General features: G+C 34.6%; 1 protein-coding gene across 2 annotated transcripts in view; it reads left to right on the top strand.

Annotated features, from left to right (window-relative positions):
* Nucleotides 1–1654: 1654 nt before the first annotated feature.
* rhoub (ras homolog family member Ub) overlaps nucleotides 1655–21256 on the top strand; it is a 24828-nt gene continuing 5226 nt past the window's right edge. Inside the window, exons 1-3 of one of the 2 annotated variants that reach the window (XM_073817262.1) lie at nucleotides 1655–2056; nucleotides 5428–5486; nucleotides 8784–13111. In XM_073817262.1, the coding sequence (XP_073673363.1) occupies nucleotides 1858–2056; nucleotides 5428–5486; nucleotides 8784–9239 (714 nt within the window). In that variant the 5' untranslated portion in view covers nucleotides 1655–1857 and the 3' untranslated portion in view covers nucleotides 9240–13111. Of the gene's footprint in view, nucleotides 2057–5427; nucleotides 5487–8783; nucleotides 13112–21256 lie in introns of those variants that run through there. The other variant, XM_073817263.1, reaches the window with a different exon arrangement.

Below are 21256 nucleotides of genomic sequence, written 5' to 3'. Positions count from 1 at the left end.
CTGAACTTTCTATTCATTACACCTGAGATAAATCATACTCAGCTGTTTTCAACATAATAATAATAATAAATGTTTTTAAGGAGCAAATCAGAATACTAGAATGATTTCTGAAGGATCATGTGACTGGAGTAATGATGCTAAAATTCAGCTTTGAAATCACAGGAATAACTTACATTTTAAAATATATTCAAATAGAAAACAGTTATTTTAAATAGTAAAAAATATTTCTAAATCTTACTGTTTTTGCTGTACCTTATAGATCAAATAAATGCAGGCTTGGTGAGCAAAAGAGACTTCTTTAATAAAACATTAAACATGTTACTGTTCAAAAACTTTTGGCTGGTAGTGTATGTAATATATGCTTTGCTTTACTAACATATAAATATAGACTCATAGACTCAAGTGAAAAAGTACTTAATGATAATGCTTGTCATTTACTGGCATCACTTCTTTTGAAAATATGTATACATATTGTACATCAATTTCTCCAAATAAATATGAAATAGCTCAGTTGTAAATATTGACCACCAGATGGCAGAACAGCTCAGTTTATTACCTAGTCGCCAAAAGGAGAAGGTGAATGGGATCAGATGCTACTAAACTTTGCTACTACAGTTTAATACAAATTATATTAAATAGCGTGCTATTAATATGAATTGTACAGTTTTCTTAACGACATTGTGTTTTAGTTTTTTTTTTTGTTAGCCACATTTAACATTCATAAACATAAATGTGCTTAATGAGCACTAATAGAGAACATTATATAGATCAGTCTTAATAAGCCCCTAAATTGCAAACTTTTCTCTTAGATTAATATTTCAAATTACTTTTTAATTGAGCTATGCTTCCAAATTGCTTCAAGTAGTAGAACAGGTGCAGAATGTTTGATCTCAAATATTTTTTGTGAAAATAAAAAGAAAATATCCACTTAACGAAAATAAAATATCACCTTTCATCAAAGTTTAACTGCTACGAAATAAATAAGACATACTGTATATTAAAAATGTATGACATTATAGCAAAATGAAGGATGTCATACAAATATTAAAACTGAAGAAGACTGAAGATGAAGAACCAATAGCATATTTATGTTTTTAACACACACACACACACACACACACACACACACACACACACACACACACACACACACACACACATGTTGGGTTTACATGTTTTATGGGGACATTCCATAGGCGTAATGGTTTTTATACTGTACAAACCGTACTTTCTATCGCCCTACACCTACCCTACACCTAAACCTAGCCCTCACAGGAGATTGTGCACACTTTACTTCCTCAAAAAAACTCATTGTGCATGATTTATAAGCCTGTTTCCTCATGGGGACCTGAGAAATGTCCCCACAAGGTCAAAATCTACTGGTATTCCTATCCTTGTGGGGACATTTGGTCCCCATAACGTGATGAATACCAGGTACACACATACACACACACACACACACACACACACACACACACACACACACACACACACACACACACACACACACACACACACACACACACACTTGTTTCTAGTAGGGCAAGCCTCATGAATATGCTGAAGCAGCCATGTGAGGAAGGAGGAGCTAGTCAAATGAAGGCTGACTATAAAAGCTGCCTCTCTCACTCCTCACCCAGCGGTTGTAGATTCTGCCAGTCTGTAGTATTTCGTGGAGAACTTGTGTCTGGAACTTACGAAACGTAAGACGGTTTGCGCGCACTGCACCGGATCAAACGCATTCACGCAGTGCTCGTAGTGCTCAGTCGTTTATAGAGTGCTCTTATTGATGGTTTTTTCCTGGGTCACTCCATCAGGAGTGTGCGATCCACCTGCGGTCCGGTCGAGCAGCGCGTTATGGATTACAGTAACCTGATGGCGCCTCCGGTGCCGCCACACAAACCCAGATCCCCCCGGCCTTCGGACTGCCAGGGGCGCCTGCTGAAGTGCGTGTTTCTCGGGGACGGAGCTGTGGGGAAAACCAGCCTCATTGTCAGCTACACAACCAATGGATATCCAACTAAATACGTCCCGACAGCGTTTGACGACTTCTCAGGTGAGTCTTGGAATTCGTAATGGTGCGTTAGCGAGATTTTCACAGAAACAACTTTTACCTTTTTTGCATAAACTTGTGGACTTTAAAGCTTTTAGCTTAATTTTAAAGTGATTTCAGTGCCCTGCTGAAAAAAAAAAAAAAAACACAGCTAAAACCAGCCTAGGCTGGTTGGCTTGGTCTTAGCTGGTTTAAGATGGAAGTAGCTGGTTTTAGCTGGTCTCCCAGGCTGGTTTTACTGGTGGTTTCCCAGCCTGACCAGCTAAGACTGTGGCCAAAACCCCTCTAAAACCAGCCTGCTGACCAGCTATAACCAGCTTAAACCAGGCTGGTTGACCAGCTAAAACCAGCCAACCAGCCTAGGCTGGTTTTAGCTGGTTTTTTTTTTCACCAGGGTGGATATGTAAGGTCAGTTCTCCACAAGTTCACACAGGTGTTCTAGCAGAGAAACCACAAATGCAGTTCATCACTAATATGTCAGGCGTTTTAACTTTAATGTGAACATTTTCTGACTCTAAAAACCACAGATAAACTCAAATAAAGCTTGATACCTCATAAAAGGCATAAACATGGACACAATAAATGTTTGAGAATGAAATTCAAGACAGAATTTGATTAGTGGTTTGGTTTTGTGTTGACAAAATGTAGAGATGCAATTGTGCAAACTTGGGCCGTGCATTTTTAGTACAGGCCTAATGCATTTTTAATGGAATCTAAAGCAGGGCTTAATCTCATTTTGTAGTACTATAACAATTTTCAATCAAAGAAGGGTTTCATAATTTCTCAATGGACCTCAAACAAGAGCCAGTCAGTGGTCAGCTCCCACAAGCATGTCTTTGTAATTAGAAAGCCCTTGTGTAAGAATGGCTGACCTGAAAGTCTGGCCCCTAAAATCCGTTGGGTCCACTTGTTTGAATCTGTAAGCAGATATTGTGTGCTGAAGCCTGTGGTGATGTCACACTCACTCTCTTCTGGACGCAGATCAGAAATGTCGGCACTGATTTGAGAGCAGTTACGCAATTCAACAGGTGCCACTTTGAGGGGGGGAAGGGGCTGAATTAAAGGCAGATCATATGACGGGGATTTGGAGACAATTACACAATGGACGCTTGGCGAGCAGAGCACTTTGAAGTGACAAACCATCACCAGGGCCTCAGTGTTACTGTGTTTCATGAGATCACTTTACTGTGGCGTGTTGGAACAAACTTTCTCATAGGGTTTAACAGCATGCACAATACTTCAAACATGCCAAGCGTGAAATGCTGAGGTGTTAATGAGCTGCACTAATCCAAATTATATCTGGGCTGTTGATCTATAATATGTTCATAGGAGTGTATTAAATAATACTCCTACTAATAATAATGATGATGATTTTATTATTATTATTATTATTAACCTTTATTATTAGTTAGTTTTTTTAATCTGTTCATTATTAGTGATAATAATATATTAATTATAACAATATTATTATTATAAAATAAAGATATTATATGAATACAAATATTTGTTATTGTTATTATTATTAAAGGGCCTTTGCTATTGTAATATTATTACATTACAGAATGTTATTTAAAAATATAATAATAATAATAGTAATAATAATAATGGTTGTTTATATAACCATTTTTATTTACTTTTATTAGTAATAATACGAATTTATATTTTTATAACAAAAATATAAAAATAAAATATAATATCATTATTATAAAATCATGATAATAAGAATAGTTGTTATCATTGGTATTATTGTTAAAATGAATATGTTTTTGTAATATTACATAACAGACTGTTATTTGGAATGAAAATAATAATAATGGTTATAAAATAATATATGGTTATAAAATAATAATAATAAAGTTTGTATAATAGTAGTTATTATTATTATTATTATTATTATTGACTTTTATTAACAATAATAATAATAATAATAATAATAATAATAATTTACATTTATTATTAATGATAATAATAAAAGATACTAGGATTATTTTATTACACTAATATAAAAAATATATTATTATAATTTATTATTATAAAATAAGGATCATAAGTATTTGTTGTTATTATTATTATTATTATTATTATTATTATTATTATTATTATTATTATTATTCTTAAAGAGCCGTTGGTATAGTAAGATTATTACATTACAGACTGTTGTTTGAAAATGTAATAATAATAATAATAATAATAATAATGGTCATTTATATAATAGTTTTTATTTACTTTTTAATAATAATAATAATAATAATAATAATAATAATGGTCATTTATATAATAGTTTTTATTTACTTTTTAATAATAATAATAATAATAATAATTTACATTCATTAATGATGATAATAAAATATTTTTATTTTATTACAATAATATAAAAAATTATTATTATTATCATTAATATTTTTTATATTTGTTATCATTGTTATTATTATGATTATTATTATTATTAAAGAGCCTTTGTTATTGTAATATTTCATTTCAGACTGTTATTTGAAAAAAAAAAACAATGTTTATATGGTTATAAAATAATAATAAATAAAAATGATAATAATAGTAATAATAATGATGGTTATTTGTATAATAGTTATTATTATTATTATTATTATTATTATTATTATTTACATTATTATTATTATTATTATTTACATTATTATTATTAATAATTATATTAATAATTATAATAATAATTATAATAATAATATAGTTATTTTAATTACGTTTTATTATTATTATTATTATTATTATTATTATTATTATTATTATTATTAGATACTTTGTTGGCAATTCATTGCACACCAATATGTTTAATTACACACTGAAAGTAAAAAATAATAAGAAAAATAAAAGTAAAGATTTTTTTACAAAACAATATGTTTGAAAATAAGAATAATGTTGTTGCTGTTATTGATTATTACTGTAATTACAAGACTATTTATTTTATAACAGACTTTTTTGAATTTTATTATTTTATATATATATATATATATATATATATAAAATTTTGTTGACAGTTGGATAAAGGGATTGTATAAGAGTTTATATGTATGTATATGTGTATGTGTATGTGTGAATGAATTCATTCATTCATGTGTATGTGTGTGTTTACTTCATTTATTTGGAGAAAGTTTATTATCCATTTACATATACATATAAGGGAAAGTGGATATCTTAGCTCTGTAATCAAATATTAAAATAAACTCTTAAAAAAAAAACTTTTAAAAATCTTAAAACCTCTTTATAAAGGCTTAAATTGGTAATTTAAGTCTGTAAAGTCCAATGAAGTTGTTCACAGTGTCAGGTGACTAAATGGAAACAGGTGTGTGTGTTGGCAGTAAAATGACTCATCCTTTCCCTCTTTTTTTTTTTTTTTTCAGCGGTCGTACAAGTGGATGGACAACCAGTGAGACTGCAGCTTTGTGACACCGCAGGACAGGTAAAAACCCCACTGCACCACCTCTAGCCCAGTCTCATAGCTCAACTATTCAATGCTCATTGCATAACGTTGATTTTTATGCATTTCGAATCAACCCCAAAGAAGAACAGTAGATCAGATTAGATCTTTTTGTTTGGAGCTGGCATTTCTGTCACTCTCTGGAACGAGGATTTGGAAATTGGAAGACAGACTGATTGCACAACAAAATCGTAGCAATTAGAAGAGCTCTGCGGAGACGCCACACTGTGAGGAAATCATAAAGAGAGCGAAAAGAACAATCCTCAAGCTATTGGCACTTTAGTTATTGGATCTCCCTCTCGCTTTCTGAGCCATGCAGGCTTGGACATGGGTACCGTGTAACCAGTTTTGCCTCCAAGTGATGTTTCTGATGCCAAACCTTTTTCAGCGCTGATTGTTTTCACTCTGCAGTTGTGTAACTACCTTCACATATCACTGAAAATGATTTGAAAAGGCCTCTGGCTGTACATTCATTCTGATTTCCACACTGGAATATTATATTGTTTAGTTGAAGGCCTTTGTTTAAGGCTTTGAACCTCAGAAACTGACACTCCTTTGTCATGCATTACATGAGTTAACAAATAAATGGCTCTGCCCTCTTAGTGCATAACCTATAAATCCCTTTACACAACCATGCGGAGGCAAGCTCAGGCAAACACGGGAAGATAAGAAGTCCGTTTTCCAGTTATAAAACGGCAGGCTTTCATACAGATTTCAAAGAGAAAGAACAAAAGTGCAGAAACAAAGACTAGTATGACAAAAGTCTATTACTTTCAGTCTATTTGGATGCATTTCCATTATGTTGTGCAGGTGTCCATGTCAACAAAAGAAAACAGTCATTGTTTGATATTGATAAAGTCCATCAGGCGACATCTGTGCGCCAGTAAGTCATCGACTATGTGCCATTAAGTGATTTTTTTATGACATGATTAAGTGATAATTGTTGGGGTGGGTGATATGACTGTATATACTGTATAAAATTGCCAGATTAAGCTGTGTATAAATATACTCACACACATACATGCATACATAGAGCCAATACCAGGCAGAAATAATTATATTAATGATAATAATAAAATCTTACATAATATCTTGTGAAATCATACAGTTAGCTACTGCAGTGACTATTTAACAGTAATTTATAGATTACTGTAATTGATGCCTCAAGCATATTACTGTTAAAACTGAAATTATACAGTATCAAGCATGAGTATATAATGCTGTTGCATTTTTTTATTTAACATTCATTCAAAAAATTCATGTTAAATTGTTTTATTGGTAGTCTTTTCGTTTTTTAAATAATTTTAATAATTTACACTTTTAATAATTATTTATTATTATTTAATTATTTGTGAAATTTTTGCAATATAATTTTATAATACTTTTTATAATATTTGACATTTTACTATTTTTGTTAATTAGTATGTATCTTTTATGACCTATTAATTTTTCAATAAAATGTTATGTAATGCTATAGAATTTTTGTAATACAATTTTGTTCTAACATTTTTAAAATACTTTAATACTTTTATATATATATATATATATATATATATATATATATATATATATATATAGAGAGAGAGAGAGAGAGAGAGAGAGAGAGAGAGAGAGAGAGCACATTTTACAAAAATTAAGAATGAATTACTTTTGATATTTTGACTATGTAATTTTTATGTAGCTTTTATGACCTATTCATTTTTAAATAAAATGTTATATAATGCTATATATATTTTTATAATACAATTTTTTTTAAGTTAACTCGTTTTTAAAATACTTTTTTTTTATAGTTTACATACTTTATATATATATATATACAGTACAGACCAAAAGTTTGGACACACCTTCTCATTCAAATGAATGAGAAGGTGTGTTCAAACTTTTGGTCTGTACTGTATATTTTTCTGTTTATTAAAGTTTTTACTCTACATTTGTGCAGTGTTCAGTGGGTTAGTGATATTTTTTTAATATATATAAATTAATAAATATTTTTTAAATGGGTTTTTATACAAAAACTGCTTTTTATGTAAAATTCACTTTATAAAAGACCCACATTTCTAACTTTAATTCATGGGGATAACATGGATAATTTCACATGGTTTAGTGTAAGATTTTTGCCCATCTTTTGGAAAATCCAGTTTTAAAAGTAAAAAAAAACAACTACAAGTAACTTTTACCAGTAGGTGGCTGCAGAGCTCCACTATTTGCTATTTGCTATTTGACCACCTGAAAGATATTTTTTCACAAGTTTTTTCAGTTGATTTCATATCTACAGTTCAGACCAAAAGTTTGGTGTGTCCAAACTTTTGGTCTGTACTGTATATATATATATGAGATAGAGAGAGAGAGAGAGAGAGAGAGAGAGAGAGAGAGAGAGACAGACAGAGCACTTTTATTATTTTAAAATTTTTGCTATATAATTTTTATAATACAATTTTTATAATATCATTTAAAAATATGTTTTTATACTTTTTTTAATTACAATTTGGAATAATTATGTTTGATTTATATATATATATATATATATAATGGTTATTATATATAAAAATGGATATTATATATAAAATGGTTATTTTTGACAATTTACAATTTTTATTAGTATGTATGTAGCTTTTATGACCTATTAATTTTGAAATAAAATGTCCTATAAAGCTATAAAATTTTTATAACACAATTTTTTGCAGAATATTTATACTTGTTTTAAAAACTATTTTTGACATTTTACAGTTTTTTATTTATTTATATATTTGTATGTATGCCGCTTTTATGACCTATTCATTTTTCAATAAAATGTTATGTAATGCTATAGAATTTTTAGAATTCCATTTTTAAAATACTTGTTAATACTATTTTTCTTTGCGTTTCATAACGAAAAGTAGATGTAGCACAGACATTGAAAACTTGGCTTTCTTATCTGTCAAGCTTAATTGGTGTTCTCAAAGTTGTGAGAGGCCCAGCTTTCCAAAAGCTCAACAGATTTATACTTTCAATTCATTTGTGCAGCGTAAATGGGACAGGGTGTGCCAGAGTTGAAAACTTTGGCCGAGTCTGAAAGATTAAAGCGTGCACTGCGTGTTCCACATGCAATGTTCTTTGCAAGCGCCAACCTATAATTTCACTTAATTGCTTCAGGGAATTATAAAACACCCCGAGAGCTAGTTAAAGGGTTTTATTATTTCAAATAACAATTTGGAATCCCGCAAATGATTTTTGACAAGGCTTCATGTGTTACGAAACCTTCAGTAATGATGCACTTTTCTCTTTCTCTCTCTGCCTCAGGATGAATTCGATAAGTTGCGTCACTTCTGCTACACGCGGACTGACGTCCTCCTCCTGTGCTTCAGCGTCGTCAGCCCCGCATCCTTCCAGAACATCGGTGAAAAATGGGTGCCGGAAATCCGACGCCGTTGTCCCCTCACACCCGTGCTGCTGGTGGGCACCCAGTGCGACCTACGGCAAGACGTCAAGGTCCTCATCGACCTAGCACGGCGTCGAGAACGACCCGTCCTGGAAGAGGACGCCCGTGCCCTGGCGGACAAAATAGGAGCGGTAGCTTACATAGAATGCTCCTCTCTCACACAGAAAAACCTTAAGGAGGTGTTTGACGCCGCCATCTCCGTCGGGCTCCGACACTCCGACCGAAGAGCCAGGCGAGAACGAAAGGTCCACAGTACTGCTGATAAAATGAAAATGCTCTCAAAGTCGTGGTGGAAGAAATATATCTGCATACAGTAGCAACCAATCTTCTGAGGCAAGAACAACGTGATTGACTTTGTTTAGCGTCACGCTCCTCAAGTGGATGACGGTCAGTTGATAACAAAACAAGAATAGACAGTGTTGCTACTAAAAGGACAATGTGAATTGTTGCAGCAGGTGCAGCTACCTTCCCAGTAACCAAAGTTTACTGTATGCAGGGCCGTCGCTAAAAGATTTTCAATCTGGGACCTTCGAGTAGGTGTAGAGGACCTTATCAGCTATGTTTCCATTCACGTATTTTCATGCAAATTTTAGGATAGTGCATAAACACTAGATGGAAATGGAATAAAAGTTGTGCAGAAAGTCTTATAAAGTGAGAAAATATGCACAGACTACAATGGAAATGCGTTGCGAATAAATTTCTGGTTGCGCAACTAACAAGTGCCTCAACAGATCATGTGACTGGAAATCTGGAATAGCCAGCGGACCAATTTCATTGCAAATCATCTAAAATGCCTAGATCCGCCATGAAACTCTAGATGGCGCAGGCTGACGGGTCTTTAACGTAATTGACAGAGTTATACGACTTGGCACAAGCTGATTGGTTCACGTTGCGTACGCAACCAATGAGCTTGCAGCCTTACGTTTAAATGGCCGGTAGCATAACTTGGGCATTTTGCAAAGCGCTTTTTCAGAATTCCTCTGAAACCCTCCACCTTCCCCAGCTCCACCTGTTTAGATCTGCGACAGGTTATTTTATGCAATTTGTGCAGCAGCAGTATGTCTTAAATACTCACAGCACCGTAGAAGTCTGTCAAAATTTCAACCAGATCTCATGACAAAAACATACCCGTTGGAACTTTTTCACAAGACGCGAAATACGTAGCACCATGTACATTTTGTGACATATTTGATGTGAAATGTACAGTTAGTCAGATCAACGTACATATGGTACATTTTATGTGACGTTGGTTTGGTGCGCGCCACTGCAGTTCTGACTTGAAACTCAAATGCTCCGTGATGTTTTAAAAAAAACATCTGCACTACACCTAAACCTACACTATAGTATGAACAAAAGTAAATGTGACATAGATATGCAATTGCAAGCATGCCGTTTTAGCTTGTTTTTCGATCTCTCATCTTTCACAGGGTTCGTACAAGGCGCTTAAAGTACTTGAATTCAACTTTTTGAAATGTAAGGCCTGGAAAACCCTTGAAAATAGCAATATTGAAAAGTGCTTGAATTATTGAAACAAGTGTTTAATTTAGTCAATAAGTACATATCTTTTCACGTAAAATTCACGCAGTTCAAAATACATACCGTTTTTGCTTATTTCAGTTGATGTCAGCTAAAAGAGGAACAGATGAATCGAATCAATTGAGTCGTTTATGCTGGAACCGCTCCGACTGATTCAAACTCAGGACTTCAATCATTCATTTCAAGTGATTCACTAGCAAACACCAGATCAAATTAAAAGAGCCATTCATTTTCGAATTTCAACATCACTTGTAAAGATTTTAAAACCAAGCTTTTTGAAACTCTGAATCAGTTAAACCACTAATCGGATCACGGATCGCTAATTATTCGTTTCAGATCGGAACAGGAATCATTTCACGAATTGAATGATTAAGATTAAAATGTAACGCGATTTGAAGTCCCGTTTTAAATCAAATGATTCGCGTTACGCAAAATTTCAATCTAAGTCAAATGATTCGCGATTTGCGAAATAAAAAGATGGTTCGCGAATCATTATTCAGATCGAGACTTCAGAGAGTGGATCGTGAATCATTTGACTTTGGTGCTTTAGATTAGATCTTCATAGCGCGAAGATTTTTTTTTTATAACTGTTTTTAAAAGTATAATTCTAAAACTGTGGTTTTAGTAAAAGTGTAGTATACTTTGTAATACTTCAGTAGGAATACTGTGCATCTATTTCTCTTTTTTAGAATTTGAAACAGAAGACATAAGTGAAGTCCTTGAAAATCAAAAAAGCAGTGCTTAAATTTCATTTTACAGTATCTGTAGAAACCCTGCTTTCAGCTCTTTCATAATGAGTCATTTTTTTCATGGGATTCTTACCCAAGGACTCCGCATCCCTAGTTAATTTCCATGCCAGCTGTGCTACCGAGCAAGCTTGTTACGTCCGGAAAGCGAAACCTATGGAGTTGTAATCATAACCGTGTACAAGAACGATTACAAGCGCTCACCGTTTTACCGCCTCTAGTGTTCATTTCTGTTGGAAACTGCAGTGATATGTACTTATTGGTACGTATTTTGTATTTCGTCTTGCAAAAAAGTTCCCACAGGTACGTTTTCATCATGAGATCATGTAGCAAGATTTGATATTTAATTACCCCCAGAAACTCACATGATTGTGCTCCCTTCTCTGAGGTGCAAGATGTTATATTATCCTATTATGTAGGAAAAAAAGAGTCACTGGCTTCTCCAGTTATGGCATGTTTTTATCATTTTATTACTGATACTTTGTGCCAGTTTCCCAAGAAGTGGCTATTTTGTTCTCTGGAACACATGGAATGGAATCGCACTTTATTACGCAATATTCCAGTCTAATTCACAACTTTGAGTGGAAACATAGCTGTTGAGACTCTTTATCACAAAGTGGTGAACAACCCTGATTGTACAGTATGAACATTTGAAACGGTTTAACTGGATAGTGAACATCACTGTTGACCTCTTCCGCAGCCAAAACCCTCTGTTTATGGTTTAAAAAAAATCATCTATTGCTTTTTTTATAATAACCAAATACAGTGCCACGGTTTCTATTTATTTTCTCTAGGTCTTCTACCTAATTAATGCATGTACGAACATTGTGACTATATGTTAATGATGCTAGTATGCTAACACTGGTGATTAAGCCCCTTTTTGTTTGTTTAACCTTCATGTCTGAGGTCACAAAGGCCGTTTTATAGCAGGTCTCACTCTAAGTGGTCCTATATCCCATCTTGCTGAAGTGTTCAGTCTGTACTATAGTCAACCTTATGGTCAAAATTAAGAGTAAATGTTACACTTCTGTCCTGGTTATCACAATCTTGCCTTTGAAAAATGAAATCGATGGTGTTTAGTGAACTCTTGTACTGTTAGTCACAGAAAGGTTGGACCTGTTATCCCTAACGCTTTAACTTTGTATGTCATACAGTGCATTGCACTTGTGATCTCTTGCTAATCCCTGTTGCAGTCTCCTTATATTTGATTTGATCAACACTGACGTGCCATGTTGTAAAAACGCTTGTACAAAGTTCTTTGGCTATGTGTCCTCCTGTTTAACCAGCAGTGATGGAGATGATCAGCCAATGAGATGTTGAATTTGCTTCTCATTATTCAGAAGCCCAATCAGAGTCATTCAGTCAGAGATCCACCACAAACGACAGAGCGCAACAATAGGGTTCAAGAAGTAAAAATCCCATTCATTTTTCTCTCTATTTCTCAATCAAACGTAATCAATATTTCAATATTTAAACTGTCAATTCACAGTGAAACAGCAACTTTGTATTACTTTTTGGTGATCAGTTTTAAATAGTCAAATCAGCAGTTCAATCATTTTTATTTTTTCTTGTAGTATTTTATTTAAAAAAAAAAATAAAAAATTACACTTCAAGTAGGAAAATGCTTTGGGAAGATACTTCTTAAACCATGGCCTTACAGAGCGGTTGGTCACTGTTGCGCTCCGTACAGCCACACATCAGGAAGTGGCCTCTGTTCTTTATGTACTTTATTGTCGCCACGATAACACTATCAGGGTAATCTACTTTTAGATTTGTGCATTTTATGATTGCATTTAAATTGATCTTACTCTATAAACACTCCTGTTCATGGTACCGTGTGTATGAGTGTTTTGGTTGCTGACTGCTATCCATGTTTTCCATGGAAAATAAATGTGACATAACTAAAACCTGACTGTGTTTCTTTCAGGTGTGTTTTATGTGTAGCCTGTAGCTACTTGCTTTACAGTTAACGTTCAATAAAATCACCTGCAACAGCACCATTTATAACCATATTGAGTCACAACTCTAACTCCTGAAAAAAAAAAAAAAAACAATAGAAACCATCACAGAATTTGTAATGGTTTTACTGGTTATAATGGGAATTGTACTGGTTTTAATGGAAACTGTAATGGTGTCTGTTGGTCTCTACTGGTAATTGGTCATCTTCTATTGGTGGCAGATAGAAATCCTAATGGTTGCACCAAATCCTAATGGAGTATGTCCAGCACACACTACAGGAAACCATTTTAACTGTAAAGTTGAGAAATTAATTTTGTTGACCTGAGAAGGAACATTTTAGCATTTCAATTATTAGTAGATGTTTTCAGAGTAGTAACTCTCATGCTAAATCTCATAACCAAATTACACGCCAAATACATACTGTAAAGTAAATGTAATGTAATTTGCACTATTAAAAGAAAATTTAAAATGAAATATAGCTGCAAGCAGTGATTACTGGGGTTCAAGTGCTTTAAGGCATTCAAGCACATATGAAAAAGACATTATTTAGCAAGCTTGTAACCACCTAAATCAATTATTTAAAAAAGCATTTTTGGCAAATCCAGGTAATTTACCATAGAAATATTGTTTTTAATGGTTATGACTGTTATAGAGCCAGCTGTGGTCCGATCTCCTTAAAGGATTAGTTTACTTCAGAACAAAAATTTACAGATAATTTACTCAGCGCTTTGCGATCCAAGAAGTTCATGTCTTTCTTTCTTCAGTCCTAAAGAAATTATGTTTCTTGAAAAAATATCTCAGGAATTATCTCCATATACTGTAGTGCACTACAATGGTGCCCCCAAGTTTAAACTTCCCAAATGCAATTTAAATGCAGTTTCAAATGGCACTAAACGATCCCAGGGATACAGTTAGGGTATGTCGAAAAACTCCCATCTCGTTTTCTTCTTCAACCTAAGAAGCGTCATTCATTTTACCTTTTTTTTTTTGAGCGTTTGATCTTCTTTACATGTTCACTTTGTAAACACTGGGTCGGTACTTCTGCCGAAAAGAACAGAGTTCATGCAGACATAGAGAAGACAAGCGTTTGAGGTTAGTAAATACATAAGTAGTGAGTTTGTTTTGAAAATGACCGATCGGTTTGCTAGATAAGACCCTTTTTCCTCGGCTGGGATCATTTAGAGCCCTTTGAAGTTGCATTTAAACTGCATTTTGGAAGTTCAAACTTGAGGGGAACCATTGAAGTCCACTATATGGAGAGAAATCCTGAAATGTTTTCCTCAAGAAACATAATTTCTTATCGACTGAAGAAAGAAAGACATGAACATCTTGGATGACAAGGGGGTGAGTACATTATCTGTACATTTTTGTACTGAAAGTGAACTACTCCTTTAAAACTTTGCATGCTTGTTTAGAATCACCTGCTCACCAGGTTTTGTGAAGTTTTGAGTTTTCCTTTAGGCTTTATAGGATTTTAGGTCAATTTGGACAGACCTAAATGACCCCGTTATAGCCTCCCAAGAGGTATATTTCAAGATTTTTTTGATAATTATTGACTTAGAGAGTACAGAGAATTGTACTTCAGTGCTTTTTTTCAGATTGAGCAAAAAACCTAGGACTAGTTTGCAAAAGTAGGTTTTTGACATCTTAAATATTTCTTCTTAATCACAAACGGTTTGATTGACAGCAGAGGTTCAAGAGGCAAAGATGTCCAGAATGAGGAGTTCTATCGTATAATACAAATATTGTGTGTATGTGGGAAAAACCGTGGCATACAATCATTTACACCCTTGAAAAATGCAATATTGCCCCCCTAGTGGCTGATTTCATTTAAAATTTACTCAGACTATTAGGGACGTGAGTCGAATAGGCCCACCGAGTTTCGTTCCGAAACTTTGTCGAACAAAGGTGGCCATGGTTTTTTTGAGATACCCAGATGTCCTTATAGACACCTGTGGGACTTTGGACCAAGACCGTGCACACCAATTGTTATGTTGCAAGGACAAATAGTTGCACTGTTGTATCCATTTTTATGTTTTTTTCCTTTAATAGCGTCACCAAATGACCAAGCTTCGCAACTTCCTGTGACCTCAGATTGAGCTCTTACATAAGTGTTTTGAGTTTGGCAAAGATATCTCTTTCCGTTCAGGAGTTATAGACATTTTACTAAAACTGACCCTGCCCCTTTCTAACGTTTTGGCGTCCCTTTGCGACTGTGAGTCGAAAGTCTAGCTTTTTTAAAAATAATTATTGATATTCTAAGAATCTTTCTGCACTGGTTTGGTTAGGGGCCGCTTGGGACGAGTCTTGGTCACATTGTCGGTGATGTGAGTACTACTGTCCCTCCAAGTTTTAAGTCTCTATGACTTGCGGTTTGGTCTGCACAATCAGTTTTACGTGGAGACCACTGATCCGTGACCATTTAACAGTTACAATAGGGTTTCAGTGCTACGTTGAAAATTCCTACTGAAAAAAACAATAGACCATCACAAAATGTGTGGTTTTATTGGTTATAATGGGACTTTTTTAATGAAAACTGTAAACTTTAATGGAAACCTTTATTGGTGGCTTGTTAAAACCACTAAGTCCTAATGGAATGTCCCAACACACTACAGAAAACCATTTTTCGAATGGATTTATTGGTTAAAAGTTGATGGTTTGTAATGGTATTTGTGGAAACCATTAGAATTTCTGTAATCATTTCTACTGTTTGTTTTTTTTTCACCAGGGATTTTATTATTAAAATGAGTAGGTTGAGTATTGATCATTTTAGAGTTAGCATCTCAATTCATAACAGAATTATTTGAGCTAAAAGACTTTATTAGAGCAGGTCACTGGGCCACATGAGAATGTGAAGATGCTAAAAGGAAACTTGCAGCCTTTTTCTGGTTGAGTCCAACCAGATAAAATTCTGATTATAATTATGTCTGCACCAGTCTCAGTAACCCGTCATTAGGAGGCTTTTTTTTGTCTCTCAGAAAAGCCAACTGCGCAGACAACAGTTTCAGTGAACACAGTCTGTGTCACTCAGGAATAAACAACAGTTACTCTCAAACCATAATGTGTACTTTTACAGCGATAGCCAATTTGATATGGTACTGCTCAGACGGTCTTGTAGTCGAAAGAAGAAATCACAGTTAGTACGCTCTAGACATGCTAAAAGAAACTAGGATTTTCAATAAACGTCCCTGAGGGACTGTCTATATTGAGTGCGGTCGGAAAGAAACAATGTATTTCATAATCATCACTGAGTGAAAAAGGTCATGTTGTGGATGAAATCATTTTCGCAAGAGTCTTAAAATGAACAATCACACAAGCTGTGATCTTGTGATCTTGGTGTGACCAGTGCATGCTTGGCCAATCGTATTTGGGTTTTGAACCCGTTTCACACATCTTATGTAATTCTCGGAACATTTAGGTATTTGAAAGCCTGAACTTTGACATATCCTGAAATGGACTTTGATAATGAGTTATGGTGACTTGACGTCGTGGTTGGATTCTGTCACTGTGGTCATAATGACAATAATACGATTCCAGAGATGACATGAGATTAACAGCACATCAAGTCCTTTCTGCCTATTGATGTGATTTCTTCTGGAAGGTGCGTGTAATTTTGCACAGCCTGAAGTCCTTTGTAAAGTGTGTGTTAAGCAATACGTCGGGCCCCTTTAGCGGGAAGCCTGATAGGATTAAATCCAACAGCGGTGTGGTCTCATTTGAAGCACTGACACAAATCTGCTTTTAATGTACGTCTGGAGGCTTGAGGGCACATTGCTTAAGATAAATTAAATCTCATTACACACATAGTGATGGTTTCTAAATACCACAGCGTTGGTTTCTAAAGGCCAAATCATTTCCTGCCATAATTAGTGGTGTTTGCAAAGGCAAGCATTATTATTAGAATCACTCATATTTAGGTTTAGGGGTTTAGAACAAAAACGCTAAATCAATGGAAAAAATTATAATACATTTCGGTCGTCATTTACCCACTTTGATGTCGGTCCAAACCTGTGTAACTTTCTTAAGCTTATCTAACTGCTGGTTTCAATAAATGAAAGTAAATGGTGACCAAAATGTTGAGTCTCCAAAGGTTTTAAATGGTTTTAAAAGTTCAAAGCATTCTTAGAAAACAGTGTCAACAGTCAAACAGTGGTCAAATATGTCCATACTGTGCACATTTTATCCCAATAAATGTTGATTTTTGTGTTCTGTAACCAGATGAAATGTGCAAAATTTAAATATATACAGTACAGTGCCTTGCGAAAGTATTCATGCCTGTTCATTTTTGTTCGCAATTTGTTATGTTAAACTGCTTTAAATTATTATTTTTTTTCCACATCAATCTACACTCCATACACCATAATGGCAAAGCAAAAAACTGGTTTCTAACATATTTGCAAATTTATTACAAATATAAAACTTAAATGATTCCATTGCATAAGTATTCATACCCTTATCTAGGACAGTTGGAATTTAGCTCAGGAGCATTTATATCACTTGTAAAGGTTACTACACTTTGAGTGAAGTTAACCTGTGGCAAATTCAATCGAATGGGTATGATTTGGAAAGGCACACACCTTCTTTATATTTTTAATAAAACGGCTGAAAATGCATATCAGAGCTTGCATCAAGCCACGCATCTTGATGCAATTCTGCTGCATTAAAGGTCCACAGAAGCATTTAGTCTCTGTTAACCTTAATTTTGAAACAACCAGGACTCTTCCTTGAGCTGGCCTCCTGGCCAAACTGAGCAAATGATGGAGAAGGACCTTGGCTAGAGTGGCGACCAAGAACCTGATGGTCACTCTAGTTGAGCTCCATGATCATATATGCAGATGGGAGAAACTTACAGACAGAAGGACAAACACTTCGCCGATCTGGGCTTTATGGTGGTGTGGTAAGACACAATCCTCTCCTCAGTGAAGACAAACAAAAACACACTTGGAATTTGCAAAAAAGCACCTAAAGGACCCTCAGACAGTGAGAAACAAGATTCTCTGGTCTGATGAACCTCAATTCCAAGCATCGTGTTTGAAGGAAACCAGGCACTGCTCATCACCTGCAGAGTACCATCCCAAAAGTAAAGTGTGCTGGTAACAGCCTCAAACTTTCCCCAGAAAATGTAAAACATCTTTTTATTTAAACTTGTCATCACACTTAACCCAACAAACACAGAACGTTGCCACAACGTAGCCAACCTTTTAGCAACGTTGTAACAACATGGCTAAAAGGTTGTTGGTTCTACGTTGTGTCCTCAGGTTGTTACTACGTTGTCACAATGTTGCCATTCTACCACGGTTCAGGGCATTCTCTGAAAGTTGTGCTTAGGCTGTCTGGACAACCACTGTACGACATTTACTCGTCCCTGCTCCGAAGCGCTTTTTAAATTTGAACAGACAGTTGGGCCGTTATTATTCTTCAAGCCAGGACGTGAGTATTGCTTTTTGATATCTCTCAGATAAATATGTAAATATCCTAACAAATCCTTTAATTTTCGTGTCCAATGAGAGATTTTTTTTCTGTAAATGGATGAACAGAATAGCTGATAATTCACATACGAGTGTTAGTTTCAGGTCGAGTTTGGTGTAATGCGAACTATATTTCTTTCAGTATTCAGGTATCATTCCTGGTGTTTGGTGTTGACTTGTGCCTGCCTACTGGATTCTGCATTTGACTCTGCCATCTGGATTTGTTGATCTTTCTTGGACTGTTTTCTCCCTACCGCCTTGCATGACTACGATCACCTGTCCGCCGTGTTCTTCCGTCCAAAGTCCGCCTCATCGGCCGGTGACCGCTGTTTCGTTGTTTTACCTTTGTTTAATAGGTTCTCAGATGCCTTTGCTTTATTTGTGATTTAATATACTTAAACTAAATGACTTTGATATATTTACATACGTAATACTCTATCGCATTTTCCCCGATGAATGTCGCCCAACAACGTTGCCACAGCCTTTTCGCGTCTTACATTTCCACGTTGTTACAACGTTGCAAGCACGTAGATGGAACGTTGCACAGACGTCGCCACAACGTAAATGTGTTTGCTGGGAAGAAGCTTTTTGGAACTGAGCCAGACTTGAGCATTTCTGCAGTGACTTAATGTTGATATGACTGTTTGATAATCCCTGATAAACTGCTCCATAGATTCATTGGCAGGAGCTTTTGACTTCCTGCCATACACAAGAGGCCATAAAAACCCATCAGTCTTTGGCACACAGACTCACACATGCAGGCACAATGTGTTTGTGTCTCACACGAGGCTGTGTTTTCCTGTCTTTTGTCGACACGGCCTGAGGGAGTGACACGTTTAACTTGCATATAGTCAAATGGTCAACGCCACAGCGAAGAAACCTCAATGACGTTTCTGCAAGTTTTTTTTTTTTTTTTTTCAAAGAATCATTTTGTATTATAAAGATATACTCTGTACTATATATAAACATTACCTTTTTGTTTATGAAGAAACAAAACAAAACAATGCTAGGGTGTTGTGGGTGGTTTCCAGAGCATTGCTGTTACTTCAGTGTTTTATGCATTATATTATATTATATTATATTATATTATATTATATTATATTATATTATATTATATTATATTATATTATATTATATTATATTATATTATATTATATGTAACCCTGGACCACAAAACTAGTCATAAGTAGCAGGGGTATGTTTGTAGCAATAGCCAACAATACATTGTATGGGGCAAAATTATCTGTTTTTTCTTTTATGCCAAAAAAATCATTAGAATATGAGGTAAAGATAATTTTCAATGAAGATATTTTGTATATTTAAATATTTGATTAGTAATATGCACTGCTTGGACAACTTTAAAGGCGATTTTCTCAATATTTAGCTTTTTTGCACCCTCTGATTCCAGATTTTCAAATAGTTGTATCTCAGCCAAATATTGTCCTATCCTAACAAACCATACATCAATGGAAAGCTTATTACAGTTTTTCTCAATTGCTTAAACACATTTCTTGAAATTATGCCTCTTATTTGCGAAACTCTAAACACAAATCCACAACTCCTAACTCATTTCCCCAAACTTCCTATATTGAGGTCAAAATGAAGCTCTCCACTCAAAACAATTCAATCTTGCTGAAAAACCAAACTTTGCTTTCAGACATGACACACAAATCCTCAAAAACAAACACACTACAACACAGTTTTACACACTGATGAGATAAATTCAAAACAATACTACAAAAACAATACAAATAAAAAACTTTTCACATGATGAACACAACAAATCTATTCCTTTGCAAGTGTTTTATTCCTTAATTTAATGTACTGTAGAGTACAGTAGGCTACAAAACAGCAAAAAACAACAAAATAATTATTCTGCCCAGCATCCTGTCTTTGGTCTGGGACAGGCCAAAGAACCTCTTCAGCATTACAGGCTAAATTAGCCCTGGCCAGGCAGCAGGGGTCAAATCCTCTTGCATGCCTGATCCAACCCTGGCACTCATCAACTAAAATATATGAGACTGCTTGTCTTCTTGCCCTTGCTCTTCCTCTGTCTCTTCCATGTTGTTGTCGTCATCGTCCTCCTTCTCCTCCTCCTCTTCCTCTTTCACCTCCTACTCTTCCTCTTCAAAATTACACATTACTGTATGTGGGATATTGATTGAAAAAGACTGGATAGGATTCACAGTTACACTTGTACTAGTGGTCTGACAAAAAATAAAAAAATAAAAGCACACAACGTCATTGTGAAACAGAAAAAAAGAAAAAAAAAAGAAAGAAATATGAGCACAAAGGTGAAAATGAAAATAAGAAAGTCCACTGTCAGAATTTGTAACTCCTGCGTTGTCCTCTGTCTATATATGCTTTCCAATTGAAGGTTCATGAAATGTACCTTTGAGCTTTTTCAGAGAACTGCTTTATCATTGGTTGATCTATATTATCTTCATTAGTGAAAGTCAAGATTCACTTGAATAATTCAAGGTAAATTTACAAAAAGTCTAATAGAAATGTGTAGAATATATGATTGTCAGTTTAGGACAACTAGATCAAAAATTTTGCATTTAGGTAATGATTTATACGATGAGCTAATGACTTGATGTTTTGAGGGGTAAGACTACTGCACAG

Source organism: Garra rufa, chromosome 14, assembly GCF_049309525.1.
Source record: "Garra rufa chromosome 14, GarRuf1.0, whole genome shotgun sequence".
NCBI classification, from domain to species: Eukaryota; Metazoa; Chordata; class Actinopteri; order Cypriniformes; family Cyprinidae; genus Garra; species Garra rufa.
The sequence above is the reverse complement of the archived record's forward strand: the minus strand, read 5'-3'. Positions and strand labels throughout refer to the sequence as shown.